Below are 13192 nucleotides of genomic sequence, written 5' to 3'. Positions count from 1 at the left end.
GATAATATTCTCCCTTTGGATAACACTCCACCCTTTGTGCATTCTCCTTTCCCTTCTCTCTCTGTTTCTCTCTCTATCTCTCTCCTTCACTTTCGTTCATTCCACGCACAATTAATATTACATTTCGCGAATATCGGTATTCCCATTCTTCATGTCCATGTGTGTCACACATGTTTATATGCGCAAAAACATCATATACATCGATCGAAACTTGAACGTTCATGCGCGCGTGCACTTTGCACGGTTAGTCTAACGGGGTTCCCATGCCGGGAGACGTTAACCATTTCGTTAATTTGATTATCGCGCACCTATCTACCGCCGCTTGTAACACCCGCTAATAGGTAATTTGCAGGTGCATTAATTAGTTAAATATAGCGACCGGGGTGTGTCGTGCGCGCGGCTAATCAGTACGAAATTGTGTAGCCGCGCATCCCTTTACGGACGCTGCATGGGTCATTTCGCGTAAACGTGCGAGAAATTACGATAGAGCGTGATGATTATGTGTTGGGATGATCACAATGTTTGCACAATATAACAATCCACCGAGCCATTTTCCAAGGTGTATACACCGCAACACCACCAATCTTCCGTTGGTGTTTTATGAGACACGTTCCTGCTTTTATTTTATCAATTTTGTTAGAATTTTATTATCGTAAAATAAGATGAACACATAAAATCAAATTTTATCAGCTGTCAAATTTTATCTTACAAATTTGTTATCAACAAATTATTTCTCGGAGAGATTGCTTTTGTATTTAATAAATAATACTATAGAAGAACGCTTTTAAGCAATATAAAATTTTTCACGGTTCTAAGTCTCCTTACATTTATTGTGTCACAATTTCATAATCATTTATGAATGTTATTTATATTGAAAGATTTGGAACTTGCCCAAAAATCGAATTATCCTGCCTAGACACTAACGTAGCACAATGTAAACGACGAGTTGGGAGAATCTATGCTGAACTTACGCACGCAATAATTCTGCCATGAATACGAAATAACTGTTACTTACGTGCGGGGACGGGGAGTAAAGTTGGATCCGTATGTTTAAAACGAAAATTTCCATTAGACCCGCGAGATAGAATTTCTGGCTAGAGTTCGCTCCGAAGAATATTAAAGCGAACGCGATATTTGCCGACGGTGTGGCAAATGCCGCTAAATTTCCACAGGAAAATAAGGCAATCCCGCAATTTTCCACGTATGAAAACGCAAGCTTTTGTAAACGCTTCATTATTATACATTGGTGCATCGATATATAATATGCAGAAGAAGAATATGTAATAAATATACGATAATAAAATTTTGGCGATATATTCCCCTTTATGGTACTATCTTTTACCGTATTTTTCAAATATTTGGCATGAACAACCTTTGGCTTTGACAAAAGCATGTTCCTTTGAACTATCCACTTATCAAAATATATAATAATAAAGTATATGTATGTATATATCTATACAGGGTGTTTCCTAAGTAAGTAGACAAACTTAAGGAGGATATTCCTTGGCTTATTTTAAGAAGAAAAGGTCATATAAACATATGTCCTAAACTGCTTTGTTTTCCAAAAAAAAGTACATTACTGTTTTCGTTCACTTTTCGTTTATTATAGAACAGTTTGTGTTATTGCAAATGAAACAAATGAAAAACAATAGTACCCAAAAAGAAAAATTATAACGAAAAAGAAAATAGTAACTAAAGAGAAAAATAATAACATCACAGTAACTGCTGAAAATGTCCACCTGCAGCCATGATACACGCCTCAACTCTCCTTTCCATTGATTAACGTACACGCTCAAAAATACCTGGAGTGTTACGTATTCTTTCACATCCATCTATTATGCGATTTCTGAGATCTGTTGAAATTTGTTGACTCGTACTGCAAAAGCACGCTATCCGAAAAGTGAACGAAAACAGTGATGTACTTTTTTTGGAAAACAAAGCAGTTTAGGACATATGTTTATATGACCTTTTCTTCTTAAAATAAGCCAAGGAATATCCTCCTTCAGTTTGTCTACTTACTTAGGAAACACCCTGTATATCTATATGTGTATATAATGTGTAAATTAGATCATTAACTAAGTCACGTTTAAATAGTGTCTAAATACAACTTAATGTAGCACGTTTTAGAGAATTTTGTTTTTTGTTTTTTAAAACGTTATCTGTTTTCTATAAACTTAATGCACGAGAAACTATGTTGTGTTTTCATAAATATGTTTAGTTTGATTCATCGCCAGCTAGACCAGGATTACTTAGTTATTCACCTAATAATCAAACATGCAATTGCAATTTGCTTTAATAAATTTCTTCGGATGGTGATATTCGCGTTGGAATTCTTTTATTGTTCCAACTCATCGGAAGAGTCTCGTACATGAGAAAGAGCCGCAGAGGCCATTTCGTCGCAATTGCTTCGATGACTCCTTTAATGTATCTTAATTTGCGTGGAGATTACTTGTCCCGGTTACAGGATAGACGAGAGGGTGCGTGCGTAGATAGATAGGTAGATAAAAAGAAGGAAGCATTAAGAAGAAAAGGCAGGACGGCAGGATCAGGTCAAGCTCTCGCAAAGCTCCGGCTTATTAAACCACAAGTTCGCTTCGCCGCGCTTTTTCAACTCGTTCTGTACGTGCCACGGCGCCGGCAACTCCACGTAGAAACAAGTTATAACTCTCGAGACCAATAATTCGGCCTTAATACCGTATTTTTTTCTCTCCCAATCCGCTCCCTGCTGCTTCATTTTTTTACTGAAACTTTCAGTCGGGGGTCTACCCCTTGGAGGATTTTTATTCGTTTCATAAACTATGATGCGACGTTCATCGTTGTTCGTAAGAGGCGGTCCTTCGGTGTTGCACGTTGTTTAATTAGGAAACGCGAGAAGTCGTGCCACGCTTAATTTAAGGGCTTTGCTCTTGTATTTTTACTTGTATTTACTCGCGAATCTCGAACTATATCAGCGACTTATAGATCGACGTAGCAACGATACAAACAATCCGGAACGAGGAGTTGAATTATGAGTTTGTCGTACTTTCATCGAACGTCGTTCGTTACGTGTCGCACCTTTCACCTTCAGAAAAAAGATCACGTCTTTTCGCCCGAGACGAGAAGTAGACTTACGAGACCAATAATGAGTTTTCGATATTTGTTTTCTTCCTATCGGGTAATTTCTAAGTGCATCCTATATCGAGAGCTGGCAGAAACACCTCGGGAGCACGACCGCGCTCTCTTCGTCTTTCGTCGTTAGAAATTTCGTTTTAACTTTCAATTTATTTTATCCGTCGATTCGAGAACGAGTTCAGTTCTCCTCAAACGAGACTTTATGAGAGGATGTGCCGCCACTTTTTACTACGAGCTAGATACTCGCTTTGCTTTATCTCGAAATTGACTTCGCTGCATTCGCTTCTCGATGAGGATTAGCAATTTCCGAAGCGAAGAAATGGCTTTATAATTGTTCCTTCTTTCTCTACACTGTATAACATCCTCCATTAGCACGATCTATACTAGCAAATTGTTCATTAATTAAATCATATATGCAAACCTCACTGTTTAAGCCAATTACGTCAGATGCAGGAGCTCATTATTATCATTATGCGTAACAAAAGAAAATTTCGTTTAATATTAATCAATTAATTATAATATTTAATTATCAGTATCAATGACTTCCAAGCTCTTTGTTGTTGCAGGAAATGATCGACATTAATAATTAATAATTAATAATTCACAATTGAAATAAAATCAGAAGCACATTTTTTATTATATGTCTCTCTGAATTAATTCAAAAGGATTGATATGGCACAGAAGTTATCTTGCGTTTTTAATCGAAGATTTATTCCAAATTTGGTGCATTCTTTTTGTTTTCACTGAAATAATTCCACTACGTGACTGCGGGAAATTTACCACTAATCATACGGTGCAAGAAATCACAGGAATCTCACGGCACGATCTTGCGTGCACAGTAGCAAAACTATGTACACTTGCATATCTCGCAGCAACGCTTCTTTGGGTATTGCTCCGGGCATTATCGCTCTCTGGCAAATCTCCGGACAACTCCGAACTTCGCCTCCGGTCCGAGACCGCCAACCGATTAGGTCTTTTCAACGACTTTGTCCCAGTAAACCGCTGCGAACTAATTCTGCTTGTCGTGGCCTGTACTGATTACATTATCGTAATTAGTCATAAAAGCGAAACAAGATCGCTGTTCGATAACCGATAGCAGCGATTTTAAAAATTGCAGCACAATCAACGACGAATGACCGAATAGTAGTATCTCGCTGCGTTCTCCAACGACGAGCTGATCCGCAATCAAGGAATTTTAACGTAATATCAAAATAAGCTCGTTGCCTCCTTATGCTTGGCTTTAGAAGAAGGAAGAAGCCATAACTACAGTCTTTGGGAAAAAAGTTTCGAACCGCAACTTTTTCGACGGAAACTTCTACTTTTGTCTCCGCTGAACCGACGATGGAACTCAGTTTCCACCGTAATTCTATGCGCGTTTATTCTCTGTACTCGCGTCTCTACTCTTTGTTTCGCCGGTGGCGTGCAGGGAATTTGTTTCTTTACGCCCGCGCCAATTACAAAGAATAACGTTAACCAGAGAGGAATGTTCGCTTTACCTATCACAAAGCATCGTGTGTCCTCTTTTTGCGAGTGTCTTTTCTCCACCTGAAAATGTATTTCCATTCTTCTCTGTTTCGAACTATCGGAGGTAGTTGCGCGCTATCTTTTACATTTCGAACCGAAACTCCCTTCCTTCCCCGCGCGAGAATCCTTGAATTTGCTCTTTTACCGGCACTCTCGTCAATGCAATTTCTTCTTTTCCTGTTAGTTAGTCTCTGTCCACTTCTGTGGACCGGCACTTCGATAATACGATCTGCGACATAATTCGATAGAGGGAAGTCCGTCTCGGAGTGCCATTTCCTCCTAAACGGATCACGCGGCCCAGTGATTTTATTCATCGCCTTTCGATGACGTCTTTCCTTTCCTTTGCACCGCACTCGGGAAACACATATATTTATCATCCTCTACCGCTCCTTGTAAAGCCCAAAAGCTGTCAAAGCGTGCATGTATACACGCGCACACTCGTAAAGGGTGAAAACTTGTGTGTGCGAAGGAGGTGTACACAAATTCTATTCTCTCTTTTCTTTCGTTTTTCCTTTTTTTTCCTTCCTTTCTCTGCTGCATATCGTCCTTTGAGATGCGGCATTGAGGCGAATGTCGTCGGAGAATCAAATGGAATAAAGCGAGCGAGGACGAGCAAAGAAATCGAAGCCCTGAAAGACCGAAGTCCCTCCAGAAACGGAGATCGAAAAGTCGAAGAAGCCGAAAGCGACACGGCAAGCGGTCGTAAATGCTCATTTGTTGCACCAATCTTCGACGAGTTTTCCTTTTCACGTGTAATGCTTTGTTCAACCACTTCTCTTGCAACCTTTGTGCATGCGGCATTCATTTAGATAAAATATTACAAAATAATACACTGCTTGATTTGAACATATTTCATTTATTTGAACATAGTTTATTATGCGAATTATAATAATCGATCATATGTTAAAAACAATAATTTAATTTTTATAAACAAGACAGCTTTTTTTCTTTGGGTTTCAATTCCAATCACTGCAATTCAGAACTATTATTTTCTGTTTCAGGTGGACATCACCGAACTCTGTCCATCAGCCACCGTGCTGGCACAACAATTGACTCACGTGGAACTCGAAAGGCTCTCTTATATCGGGCCCGAGGAATTCGTGCAGGCTTTCGCCAAAGTGAGTATATTTCTAAAGAAAATTGCAATTACTTTGCTTGATGTTATTTTAAACATTTTTTAAGAACAATGTAAGAACCATTTAATTATTCCACCAGGAATCACCGCATTTAGAAACGTCCTTCAAAGATATGAAGAAAACCCGGAATCTCGAATCGTACGTTCAATGGTTTAATAGACTGAGCTACTTTGTAGCGACGGAAGTCTGCAAGGTAAATATCACTTTAACAACAATATTCACGTATGAATATTCTTGCATACTTTCTGCATATCTGTTTTGTTTCTATATTGAAAAACATCGAAATTTTTTTCCGATAAAATCAAAATATATATTTTTCACATTTCTCCAAAATTTGATTTGAGTATTAGATATCTATATCGCAAATTTGATTCGAGTATTAGATATATCATAACTCTATGTATTTTCTCGATACTTTTTCAGCATGCGAAGAAGAAGCAACGCGTACGTGTTGTCGAATATTGGATCGAGACCGCCCGAGAGTGCTTTAACATTGGTAACTTTAATTCTCTGATGGCGATTATCGCTGGCCTCAACATGTCTCCAATATCTCGCTTGAAGAAAACGGTAAGCGTATTAACAAACATTTTCGATCGACAGCATAAGTAACATTTATGATTATTCTAAATTCTAAATTCCGAATTAAAACTGAATATACATGTATAGAGATTCTTATATCTGTTATGTGCCACGCGAAATGAATAAAGTTTATCATTACGTTTAATATTACGTGTATTGTTTGCAATTGTTATAATATAACATACATATATAGAATTAATAGAATATTTCTCTGGATAGATTTTATTACAATTTTGCCAGAGACGAGTTCCGCGCGAATTACGCTCGGCAAATTGAAACCGGCATCGATACGTTTTTTTTTATATTCGCACGTAGATGTTCGGGACAATGTGCGCATATATCTTCCAATTTTTTGATCACGCGGAAGCATATACGAAAAGTGTGAAAATCCGCAGGACGGTTAGCGCCGACGCATTTTTCGCGCTAGAGCGCAATGTCGGGGAGATAATGGCGGAGCGACATGGCCCCGGCGTTCCCCGCTCGTTTACACCCCTTCGCGGGATTGCACGTCGGAGCAATAAGCGCCCTGTAATCTCGTAAATCGAGCGTGGCATGCTGTGACGCTCAACATTGAGCGTGACAAAACGCCGGGAGCCAAATTTCCGTGCTGTTTCTCCATGGAGGAAAAGAGCCACCCTGAGAGAGCCATCCTAATCGCGCTTATCCACGTGTAATCAGCTCGAGTCAGGACCATTATTACAAATTTAAAGATTTACCATTTACCATATGTTTATAGATTTAACATTACATATAAAATTAAATTTGCATTGTAGAAATCTGGTATATTCAATCTCAAGGAGAGAGAAATTTTATTTTAATATTCCTTGCATCATGTTCTTTTTTAGATTTCTTCTAAAATAAAATATTGCTAATAAAATAATAATAATATTAAAATAATAATAATAATAAAACAGTGCGCGTGTTACATGTACTGGACTGATTTCTGTTACCTGCGAGGTAATGAATTTGTCATTTTATGGTTGTCACATGGTAACTTGTTTTCAATATTAAATATTTATTTCAATTTTATTTCAATTTTGCCTGATATAACATTTATGCAGAGGAAATGAAATCTTTCGTCCGAAATTTCAATGAAGAATCCATTTGTAACATTTTATATAATGTAAATTATCCCGTATAATAATTCATATTAATCTCTTTTTTCACATACAAAAAAGATTCATATTAATAATTTCTAGTTGTAGATATTTTTTTGACGCGTCACGAACAAGATGAGGGGACTGTTAGGACATCGCTGTCGGCGAAAAGAAAGCGAAGGGTGCGCGGTCAAATTGGCTTGATTGAATTTTTCTTCTCGCGGTTAGCCGTGGCGCCGCAGGAAAGACCCGAAATGCGGCCCGCGATCTGGGTTAATTAAAAAGTTTCAAGTCAAACGGCGTTGCTCGGCAACGTTGTCCCACGCCATTGCCGTTCCTTTCGTCTCGTTGGGAATTAGCTAATTGCCCGACCAGCGTTCCACGCCCATGGGAGGACTCGCGTCATTACGTATTCTCGATTTCCACACGGGTGCACTCCGTCCAGGAATGCCTTTAATCCAGTTGTCGCTTCTGACAGAACGTTCGCCCGGACAGCTTTCGAAAGCTCCCACGTATATTTAATATTTATCCGATTAATGGCAGAGCCAAGCATCCACTTGTCCAAGCGTCCAGTAAGTTTTATCTTGAATCTAAAATATCTGCAGAAGGTCGTTCCCAAAGAGAAAGAATTATCCAAGATTGAAATCGTTGGATTGAAATCATTTAGTATTTATTAGCCCCATGCATAGATAATTCTTTGATTGCAGTATTATAATAGCAAATTTAAGGTAAAATAAATTTGGCAAGGAAAGAAGAAAATAATATAATAATTTTGAATAATGGTAGCAATTAATTTCCAAGATACTATCTATGCGAGATATTCGAATTAGAAGATGATTTATCATGATTAAAAAACGATTTATATTAATAACGGCGAATATAAGCGATTAAAATTTTCTGCCGTTATATTTCAATATTAAAAATAATATGATAATCGCATAATCGCTTATTATATGTGATATCTCAATTAATTATCGCGGTTCACCGTCGCCGCTTAGCTAATGAGAAGCTTATTAAAGCGCAGGACATTGTCTCCAGATCTCCCGTTAACAGTTCGCAAACAAACGACGAGAAATTCGGATTGGAAGGAAACAATGGCGAACCAGCGCGCTATATTCCTTGCGTCCGCATTGCCATCCACGTCATTGTCCTAGCAATTCCGTGCACCCCTCGTCGCACCACCGATGTTATATCATTAAATTCAAATCCTGCTTGCGTAATTTTATAACTCGCCAAAATAGGAGAGAAACGACTCCAATATTACTCCGTTTCGATGTGAAACGAAATACGCCGATGGAAGGAACAAACGCGTCCGTGACGGACATGCGCGAAAATGGAAGAGCGGAAACGCCGCGAATTTTACATCCCTTGACGTTGATGAAAAAAATAATCGAAGCACGTATCGTTCGCAGAGTTCCCGGTTCGAAGGCGTCGAGAGAAGATGCTCCACAGATTGTTATCGTGTCGTGCACTGCGTTCTCGTTTTCTTTCTTCGTATCGCTCCGAAACTCATCTGAAGCTTTTCATTTCGACAAAGAAAAACAGTCCGGAACCACACGAATAACCACGCGATTCTCTGAATGCACAAGAAGCATGCAGCGTTTTGAAAACAACATTCCCTCGAAGATCTTCTCGACGAAGACATAAACAACACTATAATAACGTTCAAGTATTGTATATTGTTATATTTTAGTATTAACATTCAGTAATGTATTACGAGTCTGTTGCTAAATTTGAAGTAAAAATTTCTGAGTTATCAAAATCATTGGAAACCAAGATCTGTGTTCAATGTTGAATAATTTCTCTTTATTCTGGAACATAAAACAAAAAATGTGCGGAATGCTGCGCGTATTTCGTAACAAGAAATATACTCATTCTCTTTCCAGTAATATAACTGAGCCGGGAATCGAGTCGCGAGAAATATCGGACTATGGAAAGCTTTTTCCTCGTTTTCAATTACGAGTTTAACCAACCGTTCGGCGCGCATACAATCTCTTTTTCTTCCCTCCCCCTTTCTATCTCTCTCTTCGCTAACGTTTGATATGTGCGTCTCGTGCTATGCAAAGTTCATTTGACCGGACCAGCTGATTTATATAGAAAGCAGGCGAAATAATTGCTGGAACTATCAACGAACATGTCAGGGGCGCGGAAAATTCGCTCAGTAATTTTCGTTAATGAAAATTTAACATCCTCTACTTTTGTGATAACTTGCGACTTGAGTTTCATCCAGAATACTATCGCGAGAGTGATGCGTGATACCCTTCGCGGTAGTTAGATCGCTAGCAATTAACCAGTGTTTTCATACCAACTGATAATATTATATCCAGACAACAATTTTATATCCAGAAAAATTACGTCTCTAATAGAATTGGTCGTTTCTGTTTTAATTATTCTCATTACGATGTTATCTTCCTAATATTAAGTACTATACTCTTAAATTGTGTTAGTAATTTATGTATATTTGCGATATTGGCTATCCATCCATGCAGAAATATTTAAAACAGATATAAGCAGGATATTGCTTCGAATCATCAGTTATATTTGCTTTACTTTTTATTTTCATATTATTAACATCTTGTTTGGAAAGCTAATAGATATTCTATTGCTTTATTTTCAGTAGAAACTCCTAAAAAAGGGAAAAAAATAATAAAGAGAATATATTTGAACAATGTTATATCCCGCACAATCATGGAAAAAAGAGAAAGAGCGACAAAATTTGTAGTAGCTATATGTTTTCACGATATTTCTATCCAATTCGAAAAATACATTTAGCGGGAGATATTTACTGTCGTCCAAATATGCTACTTGTGTGTATTTGTTCATATTCTATTTTTTCTCTTTCCTATGTCTGATTTTTACGTATAGATAAATTGATACTGTCAAATTTAATTAATTTTACCGAAAAACAACCTTTTACCATTTTACAACTTAATTTTTTTCCATCAAATACGCGACTCGGATGCAAGGCATGACGTCAGTGCAGGATATTGCAGCGGCGAGGATTAATTTACTAGGCAGATAATCTGCAAAAGACATCTTCGTCTTCGCTCGTGGAGAAGACCTTCCGCTTTTCAAAAAGCTAATTACGTTTGTTCACCGTTCCGCTTTCCATCGTGCGTCATCCTTACGTTTTATACCCGAAGAATAACTTACTTAATCCTGCTCGCCCCCGATGATGAGATTCTTTTGCCTAGCAAAACAAGTGTGGAAAAAAATAGCTTTAAATTGAGTTTCCGTAAGTTGCAAATCTTCAAGCAACAACCGGAAGTAAAGATAAATTCACAGATAAGAGAAAGCACTTGAATAAAGTAGATGAAGAAAAATTAATCTCTTTGGCATCAAATAATAAAGTTTCCAAAATATTTCTTCATGTGAAATTATATTTGCTAGTTCAATTTTGCTCTTTTCACAGCACATATGATATGTATGGATACGTAATTAATAATTAATCAAACTCCACGAGTTTCAGATTTTCTTATCAGAGAAAATGTTTGTTTTTTCGGAAAAAATTCTTGATTACTTTCATCTCCTATGTCTCGTTCTAGCCACATTTTTTCGCCAGTCTTTTTCTGGAAAGTAGATTCCATTCCTTCCACACGATCGTATTCCGACATCCTTTCCGTCGCATCCAGTTTCAATTTACCGGATCTGGCAGGAGTCCCCGATTGCTACTGTTTTTGCTCTAGACGAGCGTTTCCGGTGAAGTCGAATCGAGTCGGGCCAAGAAAAATGGCCTCCAAGACGGGCAGAAAGTATTCTCTAGGGATCAGGCACCTGCGAGACAGGATCAAAAGTCAAAGCCTCTACAGAAAGACAGAAAAACAAGATTTCACAAAATAAAAAGATTATTTCTACATATTAAACATGAGTCCTGATCTGAACTGTCTGTCATCTCGAATAACATAATTTTTCAAAAATGATAATCGTGAAATCTAAAAAATAAAAAAACTTGTTTTTTGCAATTGCTAGAATTATTAAAATTCTAACAATTGCAAAATTTACATAAAATTTTTTAACAATGGTCTATGTAAAGAACAAAATAAAATTTAAGAAATGAAAGTTATATAACAGTTATAAAAATTAATTATCAGTTAGCAGTTACCGCGTATAACATTACTTTATCTTATCATTAATGACATGATAGAGAGAAATTCTAAAGAAAAGGAAAGAAAAAAAGTAGAAACATCAAAAAGAAAATGAATAAATAAGTAACAACAGCGAAAAGTTTATTATGGTAGGAAATAGAAAGATTAAAAGACAGAAAAGAAAAGGTTTGGATTTTATTTTGATTCTAAAGCTTGAAACGAATGCAGACATTATCTATCGATTGTCAGCAGCACTTTTAAGCGAACGAAGTCTATTCTTCGCATCAAATTAGATTAAGGAACGAGATTGAATTGAAGGAAACTGCAAATTGAACTTGAGTCCCACAGATATCAACAGATTTGTATTCTGCCACGATTAATAGATATTAAAGATTAAAGAACGTGCTTTATGTCATATAAGGTTTCTTTTTAGAATACTTTTTACTATAATAATGTTACTATAGTTTCGAGTTATAGTTTCGAGTATTGTACCTACGCTTTCAATAAATAAATTTATAATCTTGTTTGGCCAGTGTGCGATATAGGCATAAGACAAGCTCCTTTTTTTGGCTTTTAGTGGTCGAAAGTGCAATCTGCTAAATTCTCGATTTTGGAGCATCAAATGGATCCGAGCAGTAATTTCAGCAGCTATCGCAGCACGTTGAAGGCCGCAATGTGGCGTAGTGCTGGTGCTACAGACGAACGTCAGCGAATCGTAGTGCCCTTCTTCAGCCTTCTCGTCAAGGACCTTTACTTCCTCAACGAGGGTTGCAGCAACAAGTGAGTAATAGCCTTTCATCAAATGTATCTATGATCTATTCATATGCTTTTGCAGTGTAATTGAAATTATAGACATTGTGCGAAGAAATCAATAATATTTCTAATGTTATATGTAATAAATCTAGCTTATAAAGAACAAATATCACATAACTGCATATACTATGATTATTGCATGAAACAAATGTAAAACGCTTAATCTTACATTTGTTCGTTCAAAAAATAAATTTTCAAATTATAATAATAATCTCAATATTAATAATGTATATTTTTATGAATTAAACAATTACATTTTTAATATGAACGATTTGTATGGTTGTGCTAAATTTAATAACGAAATAGATGGTTAATCTGATATTGTTTCTAGATATATCTGGTATATCTGGTAATTATATGTCTCACAAACAGATATCAAAGCAGTTTCGTTGACATTATTACAGAGATCGAGATTATCGATTCACGGCGTGTCAAGTACAATGCACGCGTCTAAGCGCGATACGCTTTCTCGCTAATTAATCCTTGCTGCTCAAGTTCAGTTATGCGTTTGCAGACTGCCAAATGGTCACATCAACTTCGAGAAGTTCTGGCAGCTGGCGAAACAGGTGACCGAATTCATCGTGTGGAAACAAGTTGCCTGTCCGTTCGAGAAGAATCCGCGCGTCATTGCCTTCCTCCAGGCGAGCCCCGTGCTGACGGAAAACAGTAAGCAATATCCATTTCATTTCATTGTTGAAATGTGAAAACGTGAAATTGTTCGGCATTCTGAATTCCCGTCCTTCTTTCTTTGCTGCAGCACTTGCGCTAGCGTCTTTCGAGTGCGAGCCGCCCGACAACAATCCGGAGAAAGAACGTTATAAAGCTTTAAAGTGAGTACACCGTAAAG

The 13192-nt window shown here is 37.3% G+C and overlaps 1 protein-coding gene across 1 annotated transcript in view; it reads left to right on the top strand.

Annotated features, from left to right (window-relative positions):
• The window catches only part of LOC105281158, a 316155-nt gene that overhangs the window by 296770 nt on the left and 6193 nt on the right, over nt 1–13192 (top strand). The window contains exons 8-13 of the mRNA XM_011342200.2: nt 5637–5753; nt 5851–5964; nt 6195–6338; nt 12110–12312; nt 12860–13011; nt 13103–13175. Of these exons, the coding sequence (XP_011340502.1) occupies nt 5637–5753; nt 5851–5964; nt 6195–6338; nt 12110–12312; nt 12860–13011; nt 13103–13175 (803 nt within the window). The remainder of the gene's footprint in view (nt 1–5636; nt 5754–5850; nt 5965–6194; nt 6339–12109; nt 12313–12859; nt 13012–13102; nt 13176–13192) is intronic.

This window comes from Ooceraea biroi, chromosome 5, assembly GCF_003672135.1.
Source record: "Ooceraea biroi isolate clonal line C1 chromosome 5, Obir_v5.4, whole genome shotgun sequence".
Lineage (NCBI taxonomy): Eukaryota > Metazoa > Arthropoda > Insecta > Hymenoptera > Formicidae > Ooceraea > Ooceraea biroi.
This window is presented reverse-complemented; position numbering and strand designations above follow the sequence as displayed.